The 21324-nt window shown below is 39.8% G+C and overlaps 2 protein-coding genes across 3 annotated transcripts in view; one reads left to right on the top strand and one right to left on the bottom strand.

Moving 5' to 3' along the window:
- The window catches only part of ANKRD28 (ankyrin repeat domain 28), a 67124-nt gene extending 54520 nt beyond the window's left edge, over positions 1 to 12604 (top strand). Inside the window, exons 18-28 of one of the 2 annotated variants that reach the window (XM_026050804.1) lie at positions 667 to 868; positions 1787 to 1874; positions 2316 to 2433; positions 3313 to 3532; positions 5748 to 5835; positions 5934 to 6017; positions 6423 to 6568; positions 6755 to 6837; positions 6976 to 7058; positions 8524 to 8615; positions 10611 to 12604. In XM_026050804.1, coding sequence (XP_025906589.1) covers positions 667 to 868; positions 1787 to 1874; positions 2316 to 2433; positions 3313 to 3532; positions 5748 to 5835; positions 5934 to 6017; positions 6423 to 6568; positions 6755 to 6837; positions 6976 to 7058; positions 8524 to 8615; positions 10611 to 10897 — 1491 coding nt within the window. In that variant the 3' untranslated portion in view covers positions 10898 to 12604. The remainder of the gene's footprint in view (positions 1 to 666; positions 869 to 1786; positions 1875 to 2315; positions 2434 to 3312; positions 3533 to 5747; positions 5836 to 5933; positions 6018 to 6422; positions 6569 to 6754; positions 6838 to 6975; positions 7059 to 8523; positions 8616 to 10610) is intronic. The other variant, XM_026050805.1, reaches the window with a different exon arrangement.
- Positions 12605 to 14732: 2128 nt separating this feature from the next.
- Positions 14733 to 20845, bottom strand: BTD (biotinidase). The gene is made up of 4 exons (XM_026050827.1): positions 20785 to 20845; positions 19281 to 19435; positions 17467 to 17616; positions 14733 to 16507 (listed from the first exon to the last, which is right to left on the bottom strand). The coding sequence occupies exons 1-4, from the start codon at positions 20843 to 20845 to the stop codon at positions 15329 to 15331; spliced, it is 1545 nt and encodes a 514-aa protein (XP_025906612.1). The 3' UTR covers positions 14733 to 15328.
- Between the last annotated feature and the right edge of the window lie 479 nt (positions 20846 to 21324).

Raw genomic sequence — 21324 nt, 5'->3', positions numbered from 1 at the left:
AGTCTTGTGCTCTACCCAATAATGGTATGTTTTGCCATCATGATTCTTCTTTTTATATTAAAAAAAGCCTTTAAAACTCTAAGAAGGATTTACACAAATACTGAGAGGCTTTTTTTTAKATCCTTATTTATTTAGTGTGATTTTTTATTGCTTATTCCATAAGTGCCTCCTATTTTTCCTACTCCATTAACTGTTAATTATTTATATTGTATTTTTTACTCAGAAATTTTACAGGTTGTTTTTTGAATATCCTGTGTTAATTAGCTCCTTAAATAGGAGCTAGTTAAGTTTCATATCCTTGCTTGAAGTAATCTCAGGTTGAGGTAACTACATGAAGTAATTGTTAACATAAATGAAACATTTATGAATGTGAAATGAAAATTTTGGAAATGAAAATAAAATGAAATTTCATGAAAATGATTTTTTTGGAAATGCTGTTGGTTGCTGATTGAAGGGGTAAAATGGGAAAGCACAAACCTTCCTGCTGAAATAGTTTGCACAGTTTGTTGTAGGCATTTTGGAGCTACTTACCTGCTGCATTAGGAGCTCTTTAAAAGAGCATCCTCAAGTAAAAATGCTAGATTTGCAATTTAATATAGGAAACCCTGGTAAACAGAGGAAAAATGTGAAGGCCAGGAAAACCGGAAGKTTATCTTGTGCTCTCAGGCATACCATGGTCACCATCAAGCTCTGGAGGTGCTGGTGCAGTCCTTGCTGGACCTTGATGTGAGGAACAACAACGGGAGGACGCCGCTGGACCTTGCTGCCTTCAAGGGGCACGTGGAGTGTGTGGACGTTCTCATTAATCAGGGAGCCTCAATCTTGGTGAAAGATTATGTTGTAAAGAGAACCCCAATACATGCTGCAGGTAAGTGTTGCCGTTCAGCTCTGGAATAATGTAATAATGCTGGCATTATTGGCATAGCAGCAGTGATCTTATAAGAATATTGCAGTGAAAAGAGCATTCTATACAGAGCAGTGTCATTCTAACCCCTTTGGCTGTGAGCACAAGCTGTATTACTATATTTTAGCCCCTCATAACTTCTGTTAACATCTCATACTATATTTTAGCCCCTCATAACTTCTGTTAACATCTCTGTCAAACCATTCTAATGTGGACTGAATATGGCAGCTGGATGTCAGGAATATCTCTCCTCAACAAGCGACAGTTTGTCTTTCAGGAGTTCCTTTGAAATCTTATATGATTGAAATGATATATATCTGTGTATCTATATATATCTTCCTATGTGTACAGATATATCTCTATACACTTACATATCTTTTTATAACTGTTGAGTTATTTAATGCATTTCCTTTCTTTCCCTTTCCTCTAAGTGTGATTTCAATTATCACTTCATAACTATGCACCTGCTGTACTTGCTAATGAACCCGTGTGTAATTGGCTCTGTGTAGATTTGCTTTATTTGAGGTATAGGTAAAAAATGTGCTAATTAGTATATTTAATTACTCCTTATTTAAGTTATATAACCATATACTTATGACTAATGTGTCCAACCTCATTTATATAGAGAGCTGCAGATATCTGTCAGCAATTGATGGTTGGAATAGATTCCTTCTAATTATACAATTGCAAATACTCAATTTCTGAAATCATGTTGAGTATAATTCTTTTTTGTTTATTTTCAATTGTAGTTGTAATAATAAAGCTGGCACAATGGGTTCTCGAGATGGCAAGTTTTAGTCTGAGCAGCTTACAGTTCTAATCGCCTTTGAGTATGCAAAGGTCAAATGATGTAAAACTGGTATTTTTGGTGACATTTTACAGCTACAAATGGTCACTCGGAATGTTTGAGACTATTGATAGGAAATGCAGAACCACAAAATGCAGTGGACATTCAAGATGGAAATGGACAGTAAGTTCAGACGCTATAAATTCTATTCACAAGTTATTGCAYTTTATAAAACCAAGGCACCAATTCTTTTGCCTTGGTGGTTTTTTTAAAGGATTCTTTAAGGAAAACGATACTTGAACAAAAAAGATTGTATAACCTGCAAAAAAACCCCATTCTGGTAGTGGTAAAATAACTTGCTCAATTGAGAGGAAATTAAAATGCACTTATTTTTCAGATGCTAAAAAAGGGCTCTTTTTGCTTATTTAGGCATTCTGTATTATTAGAAATGAATATATTTTCCTGACCCTAAAATGCAAACTCTTGGCGTGACTGTAGTGCTAGAGACCATTAAAAGTCTAAATTTTAAAACAGTGTTGCCCCAGACAGTAGAAGTTAAAATTTTTCAGCTTAACTCTATTGAATTCCTGTGTAAATTTACTCTTTATTTCTTTCTCTCTTCAGGACTCCTCTGATGTTGTCAGTTCTCAATGGGCACACGGACTGCGTTTATTCACTCCTTAACAAAGGAGCCAATGTAGATGCCAAAGATAAGTGGGGAAGGACGGCCTTGCATAGAGGGGTAAGAGAGTACTGCTTTTTTGTCCTTTTCACAGTATTTCAGCTACGAGCTTAGTATGACCAGTGACAGGGCAGGAGGTGACGGTACAAGTTGAAACACAGGCAGTTCCATCTCCAGGTGAGGAGGAACTTCCTTCCTGTGAGGGTGACAGAGCCCTGGCACAGGCTGCCCAGGGAGGTCGTGGAGTCTYCTTCTCTGGGGATCTTCCAGTCCTGCCTGGATGCCGCCCTGTGCCCCGTGCTCTGGGTGTCCCTGCAAGATGGAGCAGGAAGGTTGGACTMGATGATCCCTAGAGGGCCCTTCCAACCCCAACCATTCTGTGATTCTGTATTAGTGATTTTCTCATTATTTTTGCCCTGCTGTCCTTAGCTATTGATTATCTATTAATTGTTTTCACAATACTAGTTATCACCTTTTTACTGTATACCTTTTCTGTGTGTGCTTGCAAGTCGCTTAATTTTGCTGTAACTTGCCTGCCTAGAGAAGCCCCACGGTGCCTCTTTTGTCATGGGCAGGCAAGGGGGCACATACTGTTAATGAAAGGGAGAAACTGTAACACACGCTGTATTCCTTTTTTTCTGAAGTCTCTGCCAGATAAGACAACTGAATGAGGCACAGAGAATTAGCAGTTCATTCAAGACTATTCCAAGAAATTGGAATATATAATAATATATCATGAATATAATAATACGTCGCTATTTGTCTAAAGTAATGGCTTTATCTAGAAATAAAAAMCATAACGGAGGTTATTTGTCACCAGTTATAGTACTGAGACGTTGGAGTCCGCTTGCTTTAGTCAGGCACCCTGAGGAGATAGGGCTCTGTGTGTGTCTACATACACTTCTGTACGTGCAGACATGTGTTTGGTGTGTCCTGCAGGCCGTGACCGGGCACGAGGAGTGTGTGGAAGCGCTGCTGCAGCACGGCGCCAAGTCCCTGCTGCGGGACTCGAGGGGACGGACCCCCATCCACCTGTCAGCCGCGTGCGGACACATAGGCGTGCTGGGCGCCCTCCTGCAGTCGGCCACGGCCGTGGATGCGGTCCCTGCCATCGCAGACAATCATGGCTACACCTCCCTGCACTGGGCCTGCTACAACGGTGAGCGCGGAAGCGGCCGCTTCGGCTCCCGCGGGAATGCCCCGCGCTAGGTAGGGTGCCCCCCAAGGGGTCCRGTGCTCAGAGTGGCCTCAATTGCAGAATCTGAGCATTCAGCAACACAAAATGTGGAATAAAAGTTAAGTTTATTAAGTAAGCCAAAGATGCAAGAGATTTTGGAGAGTACAGGACTGATTTGTTGTGTTTATCTTTTCATTATTTCTAGAACAGCACAGTTATCCCATACTTTTAAGTCCGTTTTTTACATACTTTTACATAACTTCATATTCCATTTAAGGTTGTCAGTGTTTGAATTTTTGCAAAATTACAAGATATAACTGAAAAAGTAGCTCCCAGTTTGAGACAAACATTGACTAATAGAACAGCGTGTTGGTGTGGTTGGATGCAGTGCTATATCTGTACCAAACTTCAGAAGTCATTTCATGAATAAGATTTGTAATCTTTCTTTGAAGTATCTGCTAAATTTATTCATGGAGGTGCTGGTCATAACTTCATATTTACTGTCTAATAGGTAGATCACTTTTACATGATGTTTACTCTGTAAACAATTCCTTATTCACACATTTTTCAAGAGTTTACTGTTTCATTAGTTGCACAAATATTTGTATAGCTCTGTCTCCCCCTTTATAGTTCAATTTGTAAAAACAAGCGGATGAGTACAAGTCCCTGCTTAACCTGCCTCCATAGCTCTTCTCGGATCCAAAAYAGCTCCCTGGAACTCTACCTTGTTCCAGTAGCTTTTTATCACTGCCTGGTTTAGAGAGTTGTGAGCTCAGAGCCAGCTAGGAGCTTAGCGATCCGGCCATCCCTTATGATCTGTGCTCGTGCTTCAAAGAGAGTTTCCTTAAGAGAGCTTCYCCGGGAAGGAACTCTCTCCCTTTCTCAATCCCTTGCTGCTGTTGACTTGTTTTAAATCAAATAAGGGAGATTTTTTTTCTTTCTTTCCCCAAGATACTCTCTTCTCTGCCTCCTTCCATCTTCTTCCTCCCTCCCAAGACTATTCTAACATGGATCAGTTCCCTCCCAGTGCAGAGAGCAAATCTTGAGGCACCTGTATCATCTAGCTGTGCTCTCACTTCTCCTTAAAAAGAGACTTAAAAGACATAAACTAAATCACAGCTAAAGTGTTTTTGGATGTCAGAGTGCTCAGATTTATTTATTTCTATTTTTTTTTAATGACAGAGTAGCCTATTCTGCTTTTTTAATTATTCATTCTGTTTTGGAAAGAAGRTTATTCATCAATCATAGCATTACGGAGTGCTTTTAAATTTTGACATGCTTGTGTTTTATTTTTTATATGAAATATATATTTTTACAATGTATTTCCTGGAATCTGCAGTGTGGGGAATACTCCCTAAAAGGATGGGAAGGATTAATTTTAATATGAGAGGGGCTTTCCTGACACAAAGGTTCTCCTATAGTTTATCTCTGGTTCACATTATAGAGAAAGACTGAGAAGTGGGCATTTAATGCTTCACTTCCAGTGTGACTTCTAAGTGAATAGCTCATAGACTGTCCTCAGAGCTAAGGGAACTGGGTAAATCACCACTGTTGATTTCAGTCTGAATAGGACACCAGATTCATGACATTAAACTCTTATGGCTTGATGCATTTTCAGAGTGAGCAGAGTTTCTGAAAAAAAGGGCCCTGAAATATGCTTGATTTTTAGAATGAAAAGTTGATRGGACTTCTAAAAATGCAAATTTTCAGAACACAGTAAATGTTGAATAAATGTGCAGTAGTTACAGATCAAATAGGTAGTTATGAGAACCAGTTACCCATACAGCAGTAGGCTGTAGAATTTTGAAAACATTATTATGGTGGGTAGAGCGGGTTCTTGTTAAGGTCTTATTATGGCTATTAGCCCTAATATTTAGCAAGTCAGTGGAACAAAAAACCCTGAAATAACTACATTTTGTTTAGACAGAGAGCTTGAAAAGYATAGATTTAAGGAACTGCCAAGTGTTATGTATGTTGTTCAGACAGCATGAGATCGTTTTCAGGTTCACAATAGGTATGTAACATGTCATTTCATAGCTTAAATAAGATATTGTTTAATCTACTTTAGCAAATTTGTTTATCTTGTAGGTTGTCATCCTTTATAGATAAAATATATATGTTATTACTGTGATTATTATTATTATTATTATTATTATTATTATTAGTTTTTAATAGTTGACTTTTACACTTGTTTTAGGTCATGACAGTTGTGTAGAGCTCCTGCTGGAACAGGAAGTTTTCCAGAAAACAGAAGGAAATTCTTTCAGTCCGTTGCATTGTGCTGTGTAAGGGAGTCTTAAATTATTCTTTATATATTTCATTGCAGTATTTAAAAAAAAAGCTTTATCCTTCTGTAAATAACAGCATGATTACTTTTTTATAGGATAAATGATAATGAAGGTGCTGCAGAAATGTTGATTGATACACTAGGTGCTGGTATTGTAAATTCAACAGATTCAAAAGGAAGGTAAGAATGTATTGGAAAAAATGTAATAGTTGCATTGTTCATTTGAATGTTGTCACTTTGGCCTTCTTAATATTGGGCTGTTTAAAATCCTGCTCTGCATCAGTAGACTTAGGTATGGTTTGTATTGTGTAGGCCAGTTTGGGCTGCTTACAGTCATGCGGTGGGTAGTAGGAATTTTCATCAACTTGTGTGTATTGTAGGAAGCTAATAAAGTGCCGTTTATCTGGAAATTGGGGGTGACTTTATAAATGCACCTGTCACAAGTCCAACAATAATAATTTGGGAGCATCAGTGGGACTGCCCGCCGGGTCTTTGTACAGTAGAACACCAGTATAGAGACCTTTGCATAAAGTTGAAAGATGAGGAACATTTTCCTGAACGTGAGCACATTCTCGTTTCTCGTAGAACTCCTCTTCATGCAGCAGCCTTTACAGATCACGTGGAGTGTCTCCAGCTTCTGCTGAGTCACAACGCTCAAGTAAACGCGGTAGATTCCTCTGGGAAAACACCCTTAATGATGGCTGCAGAAAATGGACAGACAAACACAGTTGGTAAAGATACAGCTTTATTTCTTTCTGCTCTTAAGCTTGTTAATAAGCAATAGTATCTTGCTAAAGTTGCATTATAGTAACCTGATTGTGGCTCATTTTGTAAATTAATATTTTCATTTTGCACAAAGGTAAGCCCCTGAAACTTTAAGGAATATGCTTTAGCTGATGCCCTTCTTTTTCTCCCAGAGGTGCTGGTTAGCAGTGCTAAGGCTGATCTGACTTTGCAAGACAGGTCTAAGAACACAGCACTCCACTTGGCTTGCAGCAAGGTGCGTGCTTATTTTGACTTGAGCAGTGCTGGGTTTAGGTAACCAAATACTGTTTGCAAAAATGAACTTTGTGAAAAGGCATCAAAAGCATCTTTTGTAAGTATTTGTTGTATGACAGTGTGTTTGCTCTGTATTAAGGGTCATGAAACTAGTGCCTTGTTAATACTGGAGAAGATTACAGATAGAAACCTCATCAATGCCACCAATGCAGCCTTGCAAACGTACGTATGCCACTGAGTGGTGTTTTACTATCAGGTTTTGGTTTTGTTTCCTTTTTTTTTTGTTTCCTTATCATGCATTAAAAAACAAATACTTTACAGATTTTTTTTTCCAAACTAGTTCAATATATATTGTGTAATAGATACCAAAAATGTGCAACCAACTTTAACACAGAAGATGCTTCATTCTAGTTTAAAGGTTGTGGGTTTARCTGAGTGAAAAGAATGCCCAATAAATCTTGCAATATTATGATTCAGGGAATTAAAATTCACTTTAGTTGAAAACTCATTTGAGACAAATCAAGATTTGCTCTTCTACGACATGAGATTTGCTCAAGATTTAGCTAATGCTAAAAGAAAAACTTGCAGAAATAATGTGGTTTTTTTAACATGCTTTTCACAGGCTCATGTAAATTCCACCCACATGCCTTAGCTTACGCAGGCTGACTATAGGAATACCAAGGGGAAAAATAGGTATCTATTCTCACCTTCATGAAATGTTTATATAGGTTTCAAGAATTAATTTAAGAGTTCTAAAAATATTACTGCTTTGGCAAATATTTTTAATAATTACCCTGGCTTTCTAAACAATTTTCATCATGAACAATGTCCCACTTTCTAGCAATATAAATACTACAGTTTTTGGCCTTAATAATAAAAAGATCTTAATCACAGTAGGTTTTTTTAGTATATTTGTGGTATAGGCAGAGCTTCTCCTATTTTTTAGTTTTTTAACGAAGGCCCTTGTTTCCAAATGAAAATAGAGCTCATGGCTAATTCAAACAATTTTAAGAACCGCAAAATGAATGAAGAGCAATATAAGGCAGTTGAAGTAAGTTGATTATTATGTTTCCTGTATGAGTTTTGAGGCCAGTGAGTATCACTTATTAAACTCTTGTATTTAAAAAAGATGGAGTTAGAATATTTGAGGTAAAGTKGACACTTTCCTTGATGGATTGAGTCACTACAAATATGACTGTGGCTGATAAGTTTGACGTTGTGAAAAGTAATGTTTTTTTTTTCCTTTTGCTTCTTTATGCCTTATATTGTAAAATAAAAATTTCACCCATTTCACCCACATTTGTATTGCATAAAACATGACTAGCATTCTGCTGGGTTGCTGCTAGTGACATGCAGTAACTCTCAGATGCATCCCTGTCTGTTCTCACAGTTCAGGAAGGATTTAAGTTAACACTAGGTGCTCGTTATTTCCAAGTTTTCAATGTGATGAAGTCCTTGGGAGGTACATTTGTTCCAGCAACCACTTACAGCGCAATGCTATAAAACAAATGGAAAGTGCACAGTTGTTACTGTATAGCCTCTGAGAGATTAAATCTCCACTGTTTGGATAACATGTAAATAACATACAAGTGTTAAGTATTTCAGGAATCAGTTAGATGCAAGCTACTTAAAATCTTATTTCCTATCTTGTTCTAAGGTTTATATACCAGTTTGCTTGTCTTCACAGACCTCTGCATGTTGCTGCTCGGAATGGACTAACAGTTGTAGTTCAAGAACTTTTAGGGAAGGGAGCAAGTGTACTTGCTGTAGATGAAAATGGTAAGAATAAATTTAACCTTGTTTCCCCATAAAGGAACGGTGGTTTTAAACGCAGCTCACTGAAAACCAGTAACTGCTCTTGAAATTTCATTTAAGCCTCATAGTAGATTCCTCCGTAGAAAAAAAGGTGTGGTGATGGTGGTGATGATGGGACCTTTTAGCACAGCAGAAAAAGCAAGACAAATGAAAGATATTTCAGAACAGCAGTGTCAGTCATATATATGATTTGAATTTGCAGTCTTATACATTAGCTCTAGCAATATGGTCTGAAATGAAAATGATCTGCAAAATTTAATGCTCAAAGTCAATTCTAACTCTGAGCTGCTACAAAGCTGGATTAAACCGCCATTCATTTTACCAGGATGTATTGGTGCTAGTTTTTAAGAGGAAGTGTGAATTATAGAGCACAGTTACTGGGTGCAAAGCATCTGGCCCTTGAGAGTTTTTTAGCACATAGAAGTATGAAAAAGTAACTGCCTTATCACCTGGCACAAGTCCTGTACCTTGCAAGAACAAAAAAATAGATGTACTGGCTTCTCGTGTGCTTATTTTCATGTAGGAGATCTCTGGTCCCCCCAAGTTGGGCCACTGCCCATCTCAAACTAATGTCTTGAACACAAGCAGCAGCTGCTCCGTTTCCAGAAAAATGTGCCTGATTAATAGTGCTAATTATATTTCTGCTTTGGGAAGCTTTTCCTCCCTTGATGTTTACTGTGACTTTCCAATTACCATGTTTCTCAAATTACACTGCTTAAAAGTGACACGAGTGATTCAAAGATTATTCTTTGCCTAAAATAAGAAACAGAAGGGAGAGAGTTTAATGAAACCTCTAAATGAAACTAAAATGGAACTTCTGAAAATGAAAAGATGGGGAAAACTGCCTTTTTGATTTGTTCGCTTCTCATCACAAGTGTGCTGCCTGCGGGAGCTGTTTGTACAGCCAGTTTGCTGGGCCCCTCATCTGCAATCAGCCAGTCCCTTGTCAGGATGAATCCCTGTTAGGACTGACTTAACAGGGAAAATAGCTGGCAAGAAGTCAGTAGCTATTCCCAAGTTGTATCCTGAAACTTTAACTGTACCTACAATAAAACCACTTCCGTAGCAGTTGAAATATTTGCTGGTGAAGTGAACGTTGCCTCCTTTTCCAGGCCCTTGTAGTGTCCAGATAAAAAGCCCATCACGACTCTTCCCTTTCAAGCCTTGTGTGTGGGGGGTGTCCCGGGAGCTGCCTGGAGAGAGGAGACGTCCCGCTGGGGCAGCCCAGAGCTGGATGCACTTCCTCCCRGAGAGTCCCAGCCCGCTCATCCAGCTGGCATTTCCTCACATTCCTTTGGCTTTCCTCATTTATCTCCCTCAAATAAAACCCACATCCTGGCAGTGTATTGCAGATGGCTCCGTGTTGTAATAAAGCCCACACGGATCGAAATTRCATATTTTCATCTTCTGAGTCATTGGCCTGCATGTTTTAGCCAGCTTGGTTTGGGACAAGTATTTTAATAGCCCCACTGAGTGTGTGCTGAACAGCTCCATGGATGCCTCTGGATGAGGAAAACTCGGGATGTGGCAGCACGGCCTCTGTGGTGGCTCCCTGGTGGATCCCTTCCCCAGTGCCGATGGGCCGCGGTGCCGGTGTCTCCTCACCCGGCCGAGCTCCGCAGCATGTGCAGATCCCGGCTTCCCTCAGCGGCCTCCAGCTTCTGGCTTGGCTTAACAAAATAATCCAATCTCTGTCCCAAGGCCCCTTGTCTTCTAGGGTATTTCCATAGCGGACAGTACATGTACATATACTTATTTGCATTTCATACTTTTTTAAAATAGTTCAGAAGAAAGTAATATCAAATACTTTCGCAGCTGAAAGATGMTATGATCTTGGAAAAATTTTTACATTTTGGAAATGTAAATATTGGATTTCAGAGAAAGTTTTACACTTTCTTGGAAAATTTTTTACCTTTGTTTTTTCCTACGTGAAGGTTTTGGCTTTATCTTGACTTGCAGGTTACACGCCCGCCCTGGCCTGCGCCCCCAACAAGGACGTGGCCGATTGCCTGGCGCTCATCCTGGCCACCATGATGCCCGTTTCGTCGAGCAGCACGCTGCCGTCGCTGACGTTCAACGCCATCAACCATTACACCAACACCTCAAAAACCGTCACCTTCGATTCCCTGCCCATCATGAGGAGTGACCACAGCTCTTACTGTAGCTTCAACAACATCGGCAGGGAAGACGGCTACCCCTATACGGAAGAGGACGAGCTCAACGACTCGGATTCCGAGACCTACTGAAAGCTACGTCCTGTGGGTCGGGAGAGGGAGCCCGAGCGTTGCAAGATCCGACTTGTGCTCTTGGGGGAAAARAAACGCAGACGGAGTTTGAATACAAAAACAGGACAGGCCTTTGAGAAGATGTTCTTTTTTGTTTGATTGATTGTTTTTTTTTTTATTGTGGTTGCATATAAAAAAGCCTGTGAGRCTCTAGGAGGATTTTTAAGAGAATATTTTGCAGAAGAAGCCTAAACTCTTGAATAAGTACTTGGAATCCATGGCAAAAAAGTAGAATAAAGAATGTCAAAACTGTTTTATTTGATTCTACCATTCTATTTCTGGTGCCAGAAGAAGTTTCTGCAGACTGGGCACCCTACTTGATGTAAATGAACAACACTATTGTACAACACAGAGGATGTTAGGTTTAAATATTATCGCTAAAACTAAAACCATTTTGAAGGCAATAAATGAGTTTGGTACAGGAGGCATTGTTTGTGCTGCAAATTGCCAAAGGACCAAATAACTTAAAGATTTTTTTTTAATTAAATACCTTTTTTTGTGGAAACTGGAACAGGTCAATTGAGAAGTTATTTTAACCAAACCTTAACTACTTCTGAGAGAGAAGCTTAGATTTGGTTTTAAATGTGTTTTTTGTTTTGTTTTGGGGTTATTTTTAATCATATGAAAGCCTTCCAACACTATTAAATGTACCATAAAAAAGATGTATTTTAAGTTTTGTTTTCTTTTTCTTTTAGATGAAATGAAAATGAACTTGTCATACTTTTATAATACTAAAATTAAACCAGCTAACAAGGTGGAGTCAGGGTGAAACATGTACAGTGTAAGAAACAAGGGAAGGGGTAGGAGTTCTGGGAGGGAAGCAGTAATTGTTGCACTGTTTTAGATTTTTTAACTTTTGGGTTTGGGATTGAGATTTTTTTAATTTAAAATACACGAGAGTAACTTGGAGTACGAGACTGCATAAAAAAAAAGAAATGAAATGTCTTGATAAGCCTGTTGTGACCGAGTTCTTTTCAACCCTTTGTCCACTTCTTACATCAGAAACTCGTACTTAGGATTAAATTTGTATGTCCCTATCACTTTTGCTTTTTCTTTTTTTTTTTTTTTTTTTTAAACCTTCAAGGGGTGGGAAGGGGAGGTGAATTTAAAAGTAAGTTTCCCTATTAGCAAAAGGTACCGTGTCTGGTCTGTGGGAAGAGCTGTGTATCTTTATTGTGCTCCATTTAGAAAATAATCAGAAAAAAAACAGGTCCCTGTAAAGTAGTTCAGACTTGCCCGGAGATTTTATTTTTTTCTTAATTTATAACAGACTACTGTGGTTTTTCAGTTGCCTGAAGAAAGACTGACATAAGTAAACTGAAGTTTTGTCTGTTAAATATGAGTATTTACTTTATTTGGTTCTGCTTTAACTATAACTGTTACTTTTCAAGTGAAATTGTTTATGTACATGCAAGGAATACTTGCATGTCCTGGAGAAGTACAAATAAATTACTACAAACTGAGTTGAATTTCCTTTTTATCCTTTTTGTATTGTGAAACTGGAAATCTTTATGATACTGTAAATTATCAGCTGGTTTTTCTGAACATAGTGTGGAAACACGGGACAATATTTTGATCTATTTGATAATTTTGTGGGGTTTTTGAAGAATTAATGAGCATGTACATAGAAATAGTGACTGCTTGAATACTGTATTTACCTGCACTCTTTCAGTACATCAAGATTCCTGTATATTTTACGGAGTATAATAAAACCCAGATGTGAGTTGTACTAATGAATAATTTATTTGTATCTATTAAGCACTTCTGGCAGTCTCTTTTGTTTAACTGGTAGAACGTGTAGAGCCTCTTTGCAAAGACTTTGCCATCCTTTTAAATCTCAAGTGAAGGGTGAGCTATGCAAATTTGGCAGTCGTTTTAGAGGAATAATTACATAATTTAATATTCAGGTTTCTTCTAGGTATTGCTTCCTTAATTCATTGTGCCTGTGTTCATTGACTGTGTGTGCAACACGCTGTTTGTCTTTCAGAGGAATTAGATGACTGGAGGAAATGACTCGATGATTTCTGCCATGGGTTACTCTAAATCTTTCAGAGTGTGGGGATTTATGTGTCCCAACTGAGGATGCAGGTAGTAATTGAAAGACTGTGTGAGATAGATTTGAGATAATATTTAAATATCAAGGTTAAAACAGCATGGACTGACTTTCCTTCGCATTCCTGTGGAAAATGGGGATCGCACTGCTCCGCAGGTCGCTCRCTTACGCTCAGCAGGTAACGATGGCTCGATCCTGTTGGTGGAGGCGCCGGATTTACGCCGCTGCGAAGGAACCTGCCGCGGGAGGCTGCTGTGGCCGGAGCTCGCCTTTCACTTGGTCCAGGACGTGGTGGGACGGGCCTCGCGCCCTGCTCAGCACCCTGGTCCCTTGCTGCAGCAGAGGCTGAGGGCGCCGGTGCTGCTGGGAACTCTCAGTCACTGCTCGCCTGGCTGGATTAGGRGAGAGAGCTCAATGGCTTCTGGCTCCAAAGACAGTGGTTTGGATCAGGCCTGTGCACAGCCCATCGCCGTTCCCCTCTCAGTGAGTACGCTTTCTGGTCGCCTCCAGTTACGTTTTTTTTGAGTAAAAACGTTTTCTGAATCTGTTTTTTAGACCTAAAGATGCATCTGCTTCTTGCTACAAATTGGTAATTGCATTTAGGGATTGAGAAGTACGTGATTTCTATGTTTTCGTTACTGGAATTTACCCAGTGACCCCACAGATTTCAACTTCCATGTTTTTGGTCATTGCTATTTAAAAGGGGGGGAAAGAAAAGCACATTAGGRAGGAGATTCATACCTGGCTGGCAATGTGAGCAGGACGATGACTGAGCCCTGTGAATAAAGGTAGAGGCTCCTATCCCAAACATGGAGCGTGATGGGTTTAAGGTACMAGATACCGAGCTTAAAGTCCACTTTCTTAATGCAGGGTCAAGAAAATTGTTTTTGTAAAACAAAGGAAATACTGTGGATGTTCTGCGAGAGCACATCTTCTTTCAGCATTTAAAATGCAACTTAACATGTTTTTTTCCTTGCCCTGTGGTCTAGTTCCTGATTTTTTAACAGGTTAATTGCTCAATACCCATCACATGGATGAAGTCCTAATAGCCAGTAAGACTATGCAAAATTACAGAGCTTAAGAATTTATTTTCTTAATGCWTTTTTTTTCAAATCTTCCAAATTTTCTTCACTACAATAAAACTTGSAYGTTGTGATACCCATTTTACCGCACTTAATCTAGTTCTTGCTGTGGAAAGAATGGTGTGTTTTACTCTTCACAGCAGGAACCTGCCATCTGGCACCAAGTGTTCATGTAAAACCTTGCAAACCATCCCACCGTCCATTAAGYGCTTCTCACAGCCACGTTGAATGCGTTTATAAACAACGTGGGAGATGTCTCAAACCCAGAATGGCCTTGAGATGACCTCTCCCTTAAATAGGGAAAACTGAAATACTTATATAGGAGAGTTGTAGATATTGAGTGCTGAGCTTCTGTAAAGCACARTGCCTTGCACAGCAGGATCAAAATTATCTCAAGGCTGTGCAGGCTTTCAGATTCATTTGATTTTTTTTTCTTCCTCCACGCTAATTGTTCCACAGATTTTTACAATAAATTTTTTCTCCAAATACTCAAGAAACAGATTTTGAACGGAATTACAGATGATTTGCCAGTAAATGGTGTCAATCTCGAGTTTGACACTAAGAAAAAAAAATCCCTGTRCTGTAGGCAGAAATGAGAACCTCACTATATGCATGCTGTATTGCTTCATGCATGCTGCATGTTACTTCTGTTACTTTCAATCTTCCATTTTTCTTCATTTTATAATGGTTTTCCACTCAGACTATAATTGTTTTCTTCCTCATTCAGTTTGAGACATGATAGGATTTAGCAGAGCCTATTACAACAATTTCTGTATTTCTCATTAGAGTAACAAAAGAGGAATGTAATTCTTCAGCAGTCATCAGCAAACATGAAAGGAACAACTGGCTGCAATGTTTATGCAGCGTGATTAGAGCATGGTTTCACCCTTTGAAATTCACAGCTAAATTCAATAATAAAAGCAGAACTAGAATCAGCAAATGTTGCCACGGATTAGATTTAAGATTATCTTAATTAGGATTACAGGAAGCCAAGAGGATTATAAATTACAATAAGAAAATTMAGCTAAAGTAAGAAACAATATTTTCCTATTACAGAACGTGAGCTGCTCTTATGTTTGCAGGGCGGTTCTGTTGCTCCCCCAGGACATAAGTGTCCAAGATGCAGCACATGGTCGAGTCTTTCAGACCAGGTGCTTTGGTTATCACTTCAAATGAGAAACCTGTTACCTGTTACACATTAAGGTATATTCCTTGAAAACCTGCATGGCTGTTTTCCGCATCAGTCCAATAGCTCTGCTAGTCCTTTTCGTACCATCGTCCATACAGAGCAGCTGTCAGAAGGCCGGAGGAGGTCCCGTTTTTGCTTATGAAATAGTGGTCGTTTTTCCAGCCCATGTGGTCAGCAAAGTCCAAGGTAACGCCAGAGGTGAGCAGTAAAGGAAAGACATAAGGAGTGCTCATGTTTGCCCAGAGCTGGAAATCCATCACGGCAGTGGCCTCCGTGACCTCCTGGCCGCAAGAGCTGAAGCGGGGCCCGCCGCACTTGACGAGCGCGCAGGCCTGGACGTAGTAGGTGCCGTGCACGGTGTGGAGCCCATCGAAGGCGCCCAGCGCGTACAGCTCCCGCGTGGGAGCAGCTCGCTGGTAACGCACGTAACAGCAGAGCGTGTTGGCACAGACCTGGAGCTCTCCCTTGTCTTCCTGGACAGGAACAAAAGTAAAATTGTCATACATCATTTCGGCATAAAATGAGGGCGATGACCCCTCACTTTGTGATACTCTGCAGGGGACCTCTTGTCCCTCCTTGTAGCAAACCTGACCATCCATCGAGGTGCTTGTAAACATTGAGTATGAGTGATGTAAATTCCCTCCGAGTATTTTGCTGCTCTCCAAACTGGTTTTGTAATCTGGGGTAATGACAGGAATTTCTGCTACTATGAGTTTGCCACCAGAGCTTTGCATGTTGTGGTAGATGAAGGATTTGACTGGGGTGTAGATGCCACTGCCCGTCATGCCCAGGGCTGGGTGATGGATGTTTGCTGCTAAAATGTTGATGYTGAAAGCGGTGGCAAAAGCTTGTTGGAATTCTACAGCAGAGAGCAGCGGCAGCTGGTTCATCCAGGCAGTGGGATATACAACTTGTTTCACCTTGTACTGCCTGACAAGGTTCACCGCAGGCTCGAAGAAAAGAATATCAAAGCAAGTGAAGACGCCAAACTTGCCAGCAAAAKGGGTATCGAAGAGCACATAGTCAGCCTCTGGAGGGGCATCGAACGCGTCCTCAAAGTACAAGTTGTGCTTGCGATACGTGGCCACCAGTGTGCCGGCGTCGTCAAACACCACGTTGGTGTTGAACTGGTACCTCCCGTCCGAGGGGCAGTGAGGATCCACGTGCTCGCAGGGCTGCTTAGTTCCCAAGTTTGCGACTAGGAATATCTTGTTTTTCAAGGCCATGCAGCTTAGCCGCTGAAGGACCTGCACGGACAGTTTGGGAAAATGTAAACACTTCAGAAAGTGGAGGACTATTACTTAAGCAACCAGGACATATTTAATACTTTTCAACTGAAAAAGTTTCAACTTTTTCAACTGAAAAGGAAACACATTTCATCTCATTTGTAAAGCTTAAATATACTGGTGGTTTTGTGGTGAAAGCTATTGGAACCAGTAGCTTTCTAAACCAAAATGCGCATTTCAGAGACCAATTTCAAAGCAGCACCGGGTTTTACCTCCAGTGAAAGATACATAAATAAATGTATCCCGTATTTTAAGGGTTTGAATTTTTAGGAACTCCTGATTGGTGCGAGAGCTGAAAAACAAGGTAGGTGAGCTGAAACCTTTGACAAGATGGCATAACTTGTCCGTGTGTGCAGATTTAGAAAGGCAAATCTCAAGTAGCAATCATTTGTACCTACAATTGTTTTGTTCTTGTAATTACGTGTATTTCTCTAAATTAAAAAACAGATGCAAGTTAACAGTTAAATCTCTGTAGAAGCTCAGCTACAAACCAATGGGTTTTGCTTACCTATAGARAAGAAATACTAAAAGTTCAACTATGGTGGTACTGGGATGCTTTTTCCAAGCTGCAGAAATCTGTACATTAATTATGATTCATTGTGATTTTACATGCAACCATGAAATTGGAATGCTCTTCTGCCAGTGGAAGAAGTCATTAAAACTGAGTAACAGGAATGAATCAAAAAGGAAGATGTACTTTGAACGTTGTTTTATGTAAGATAGCATCTTCCTCTTCGATTCACCCTAAACTACTAACAATGTATCTCATTGAACAGGTGTTACTATTACCTAAGATTGGGGCTAGGGGGAGCTTAGAAGCCCAGAGAGCTCATGAAGGTAAGAAAGCTCGTGTTCTTTCAGGTACGTATGGAAAATCCTCCTCTGTAAAGAATGAAATGGGAGTGAACTCCTCCGTTTACCTCTGTGTCATTGAACAAATGTGGCGCTGTGCATGGGTTCCACTCCACAGAGGGCGCAGGCAGAAAAAGGTCTAAATAGGGATAAATAGATCTTCTGGTGAAGTTGAAGCCGTGGATCCCGTCCTCAGGAAAAACAATGATCTGGGCCCCCTGTAGGTAAAACAAAGGCATGTTTTATGGGGACAGCAAACCCTCTGAATGCTAGCAATGACAGAAAAGAAAAGGGAATCTCCTTCAGTAAATTTCTGGGATAACCCAAAATTCTATCATAACCCTATCCCAATCAAGGATATCCCAAGTATGTTTTGACCTGAATGTTGTTTGGATGTAGCTTTTGCTCCTTTAACAGTGCAGTAGGTAYAGCCATCTGCATCAGAAAAAGTTTATTTAACCTGATATACCTTTAGCATAAAAAATAAACTGTATTGTATTYTAAGAGCATGCAAGTAAGAGCAGCCTTCATCCAAATTCTTACCAGGAATATTCTCCATCATCCTGTGTCGTAAGAATGCCACCATTCAGGTTAAAGTGTGATTATTCAAGTTAAAGAATAGCCATGATAAAATTTGTTTTAGCTCTCCAGAACGATCCCGTTTACAGATGAAGGGTGTCAAAGGTGCGATAGCACTTAGTTCTGTGAGCAGGCTCTGGTCAGAAAGGGTTTCCTCGCTTGAAATACATCTGGTTGGTACTGTTATATATATACAAGGAAGCACTGTTTTCAGAAATAGCRTAAGTATGGGAGCAACTGGCTCTATCTAGAGTTCAAGGATATCTCCTCCTAAAAATATGGTGAATTCCTCTTAAATCAGACATAGCATCAGCCACTCAGACTGCAGTAGGTTTCTAAAGAGCATCTGGAGTTTGAGGGCATTCAACACCTTGATTGTGGTGTTACATAAAAATAGTTATGTATGCAGTTTGTGAGGCCCAGTCACCCAAACTCCGAAAAATATCCACGTTTTCAAGTTGCATTAAAATGAAAATAATGTTATCATTTCTGATAACATTCTGATGTATTATTGTGTCTGATAATTCTTCTGTCCAAACAGAAGATTTTTGAAACTAATAAGGCAGCTCTCATCTACATGAGGACACAATCTTGTGCCACATGTTCTASGTGCCCCTGCTTGTGGAGGGGGGRCTAGATGACCTCTAGAGGCCCCTTCCAACCTTAAGGAGTCYATAATTCTCTGACACACTGGCCTGTTTTCTCTGACTAGCAGCCTTTGCTTTTTCCTGGGGAGAGAAGGGAGGGAAGCTATGCATGTGAGCAACCAGAAATAACAGTCTGTCTCCTCAAAATATATTTAAACAGAGGACCATTCCATCGAGAAAGGAATGGAAAACTTTCCTTCTACAAAGCTGTTAATGGTGGAACATTTGTTTCCAAAGTGCTTAACTACTTTAGGTTTTAGAAACAGTCAGTCACGAATTTCCATTGAGAGCACTGGAATAAAATCAGACACAGAGACAGCTGTCTGTATGGCAGCTTTTTCAATAAAAGCATTCCATTTAAGAAAGCAAAARGGAGCTACATATTCAGACCAAAATAGAAAATCCATTTCCCCATACAAAATAACTTTAAACTTGCTATTCCAAACTTCAAATAACTCCAGTTAGGCAAGTTGCTAATTGGCCTGATTTTTGTCAAAGCTTTGGGCAGGTCAGAATGACTGAAAAAAACAGCCCCTATGTATGTATGTATGTATATAAATCTGGCTTTAGTTGCCTGGGAACACAAATGTGGAAAATTATCCTCCAAGCGCACTTGTTCTATCCCGGGGCACTACTGCTCCCCAGCTGCAGCGTACCTGTCCTGCAGCCGCSGCCACTTGCTGCTCATAGACGTCCAGGTTTGCGGCCATCAGCGCCAGCGCAGCCGCTCGGTCCACGAGGGCGGCGGGCTTGGGGCTCAGGACGGCCTCGTGCTCGTAGACGGCGGCGACGTAGCGGCCGTCGCGCGCCGCTCCGCCGCGGGCAGCGCCGCAGCCCAGCAGGCAGAGCGCCAGCTGCCAGCACAGCTCCATCGCGCCGCACACCTGAAGCCAAAGGCAACACGCAAAATGGGTACTGTTCGAACAACGCAGCATGCCTTCAGTTTAAGATTATATGTGGACAGTAGCAAATTCTCAGCGATGTTTGAACTGTTTTTTCTTTAATTTTAGAGCAAACACGTTGCTGTTTTGAAAACTTCTTTGTGCTTTAAATAACTGCCCTGTTTAAAAATAATTTCTGAGTGTATGTTTGTCTATGTGTGCACATGTTATATATATATAACACGTTATATATATATATATATATAAAAGTTGCAGTGATATATTTTCCCTTTACAATTAGCCTTATTCATTTATAGATGTATTGCATGATATATGTAACCATCTTTGGGAAAAGCAGCTCCAGGTCATGCAGTTTCTCTGCATTTGGAGGCAGAGGGGTATATTTATGAARTAACATTTCCTTGAATTACTGGGACACTGTATTATCAAATAGCAATGTATTTTATTTTAATGATCTTGAAAAAGCAAATTGCTAGAAGGGTTATACTGGATACTCCTTTTTATCTATTTATCTAGAAAAAAAAAAATTATCTGTTTTTTCCGCCATGGAAATGCCTCTCCTGATGGATTATGGATTCAGTCTGTTCCAACTCTGTGTTATGTAGTAAGTACCAACTAATTTGTTTCATATCATGAGTTTTTTTCAGCTTCCATCTTATTTTTAACTTTTTTTTCGTGCCATATATAAATGTAGTTTTCTACCTCTAAGAGCATGTCTATGGCAAGTTAACAGGAAAACTCATTTCTTAAATTGCAGAATGAAAAGCAGCTAATAATCCTATCCTAACTTTTGTCTAAGTGCCAACGGCTTTAGTATCAACAATGGGAAAAAATGAAGCATGAGAAAATCCATTTAAAAAGCTTTTGGAAAGTGATATCCTAGTTTAAGCCACTTGTTTGCTTCAGTTTGTTTGCTCTGAGCTTCAAATGCTATTTGCAACACTGGTTTGATAGCAACACAGTCCTGGGTTGAATAGAAAGACGAGGATTTTAGTGGCTTTTTTGTCCACTGSAGCAGAAAACAAATGTTTGCTCAGTGAAAAGTAATGTATGTAGTAATATATCACATTTAAAAGGTCGAAGTGTAACTTAAATGCTGCTCAGCTCAAGTATATATTCATTTGTGTTGAGCTTTAATATGTCCAAGTTACCTAAAACACTATTGAAAACAGAATAAAGCACTGTCATCTGTAAACAGTTGTATTAAACACATTCAATTTATATAAATATTTTTGAGACCCGATGCACAATAACCTACCTTTGCTATTCTGCAKGCTGAGAGAAATAAGAATTACAGGGGGTGATGTGGCCAGGCACATCAAGGACAGCAGGTCCTGTTTTGCCCTACGCTGCCTTCTAGCTTTGCAAATGAAATCCCACCAGAATTCTGCAATGCAAAAGGCTAAGCGTATAAAGCAGTAGCAGAAAGGAGAAAAGAGGTGGGAAGCCTCTAGCAGTTATGAAAGCTACTGAAAGTAAACAGGCTGTGTTGTATTTTGATGACAAAACCATTGTATATAATTTATGTATATAATGAATATATAATGCAGCTGTCTATCTACACATCTAAAATACAGTGTCTTTTTTTCTCCTAATTCTCCTGTCAACTCCTTTTTTAATGCTGTGTCACATCTTATTACACTACCTCACTGCATAATTCTTATGGAGGTTTTTAACAGCACAACCCTAGCTCTGTGTAAACTGGTATTCTGCATTTCCATTTCTGAAAAAATGTTTATTCTGCATGTAACGCATTATGTAACCTTCTCTAGTTTCCTGGCTTGTATCCAGAGAAGCC

This window comes from Nothoprocta perdicaria, unplaced genomic scaffold (assembly GCF_003342845.1).
Source record: "Nothoprocta perdicaria isolate Ctin4 unplaced genomic scaffold, notPer1 scaffold_70, whole genome shotgun sequence".
In the NCBI taxonomy this organism is placed as follows: domain Eukaryota; kingdom Metazoa; phylum Chordata; class Aves; order Tinamiformes; family Tinamidae; genus Nothoprocta; species Nothoprocta perdicaria.
Note: the sequence above shows the minus strand (reverse complement) of the source record. Positions and strands in the feature narration are given on the sequence as shown.